The sequence below is a fragment of the Penaeus monodon genome, chromosome 29 (genome assembly GCF_015228065.2).
Source record: "Penaeus monodon isolate SGIC_2016 chromosome 29, NSTDA_Pmon_1, whole genome shotgun sequence".
Lineage (NCBI taxonomy): Eukaryota > Metazoa > Arthropoda > Malacostraca > Decapoda > Penaeidae > Penaeus > Penaeus monodon.
Genome location: NC_051414.1, coordinates 3,890,580 through 3,891,080, shown reverse-complemented (window position 1 = coordinate 3,891,080; position 501 = coordinate 3,890,580). Strand labels below are relative to the sequence as shown.

The window sequence follows — 501 nt, the reverse complement described above, 5'->3', positions numbered from 1 at the left end:
CTTTTCTTTCCTACCTGAAGATGGAGAGCCTGCGCTTCTTCCTGACGCTCCTGACGGCGGCGTTGACGTCATTCCTAAGCCCTTGCAGTGCCGAAGCCATAGCCACCAACCCTTCGAACACCAAGAACGTGACCTTGATCTATCCTTCCGACGCGACGCTCTTCATAGGCTCGCTCTTCCCGATCCACGCGAGTCGACGGGACGTTGGCTTGGGCTTCGACTTGTGTGATCGTCTGCAGGTGAGGAGGTTAGGGGGGTAACGAGCCTATTTATTTTGTTTATATCATTAGTTTCCCTGTGTTTTTTCCCCCCGGGGGGAGAGGGTGTTGGGGTGTATTGTGTAATTCGTAGGGATTTATAGTTTTTTTTTTTTTTTTGGGGGGAGGGGGGGTTGTGAAAGAGGATAATTTGAGTGCCGGCCGGAAAGTCTGACTTTGCGCACGTTGTCCTCTGCTAAGGCCATCCGGTGAAGCTTTGAGCCGGACGTTATGAATTAAGTGT

The 501-nt window shown here is 51.5% G+C and overlaps 1 protein-coding gene across 1 annotated transcript in view; it reads left to right on the top strand.

Annotated features, from left to right (window-relative positions):
• LOC119591913 (metabotropic glutamate receptor 3-like) overlaps positions 1-501 on the top strand; it is a gene marked incomplete at its 3' end in the record, with an annotated part of 20,212 nt that overhangs the window by 5,954 nt on the left and 13,757 nt on the right. The window contains 1 exon segment of the mRNA XM_037940667.1: positions 21-239. Within this exon segment, the coding sequence (XP_037796595.1) occupies positions 21-239 (219 nt within the window).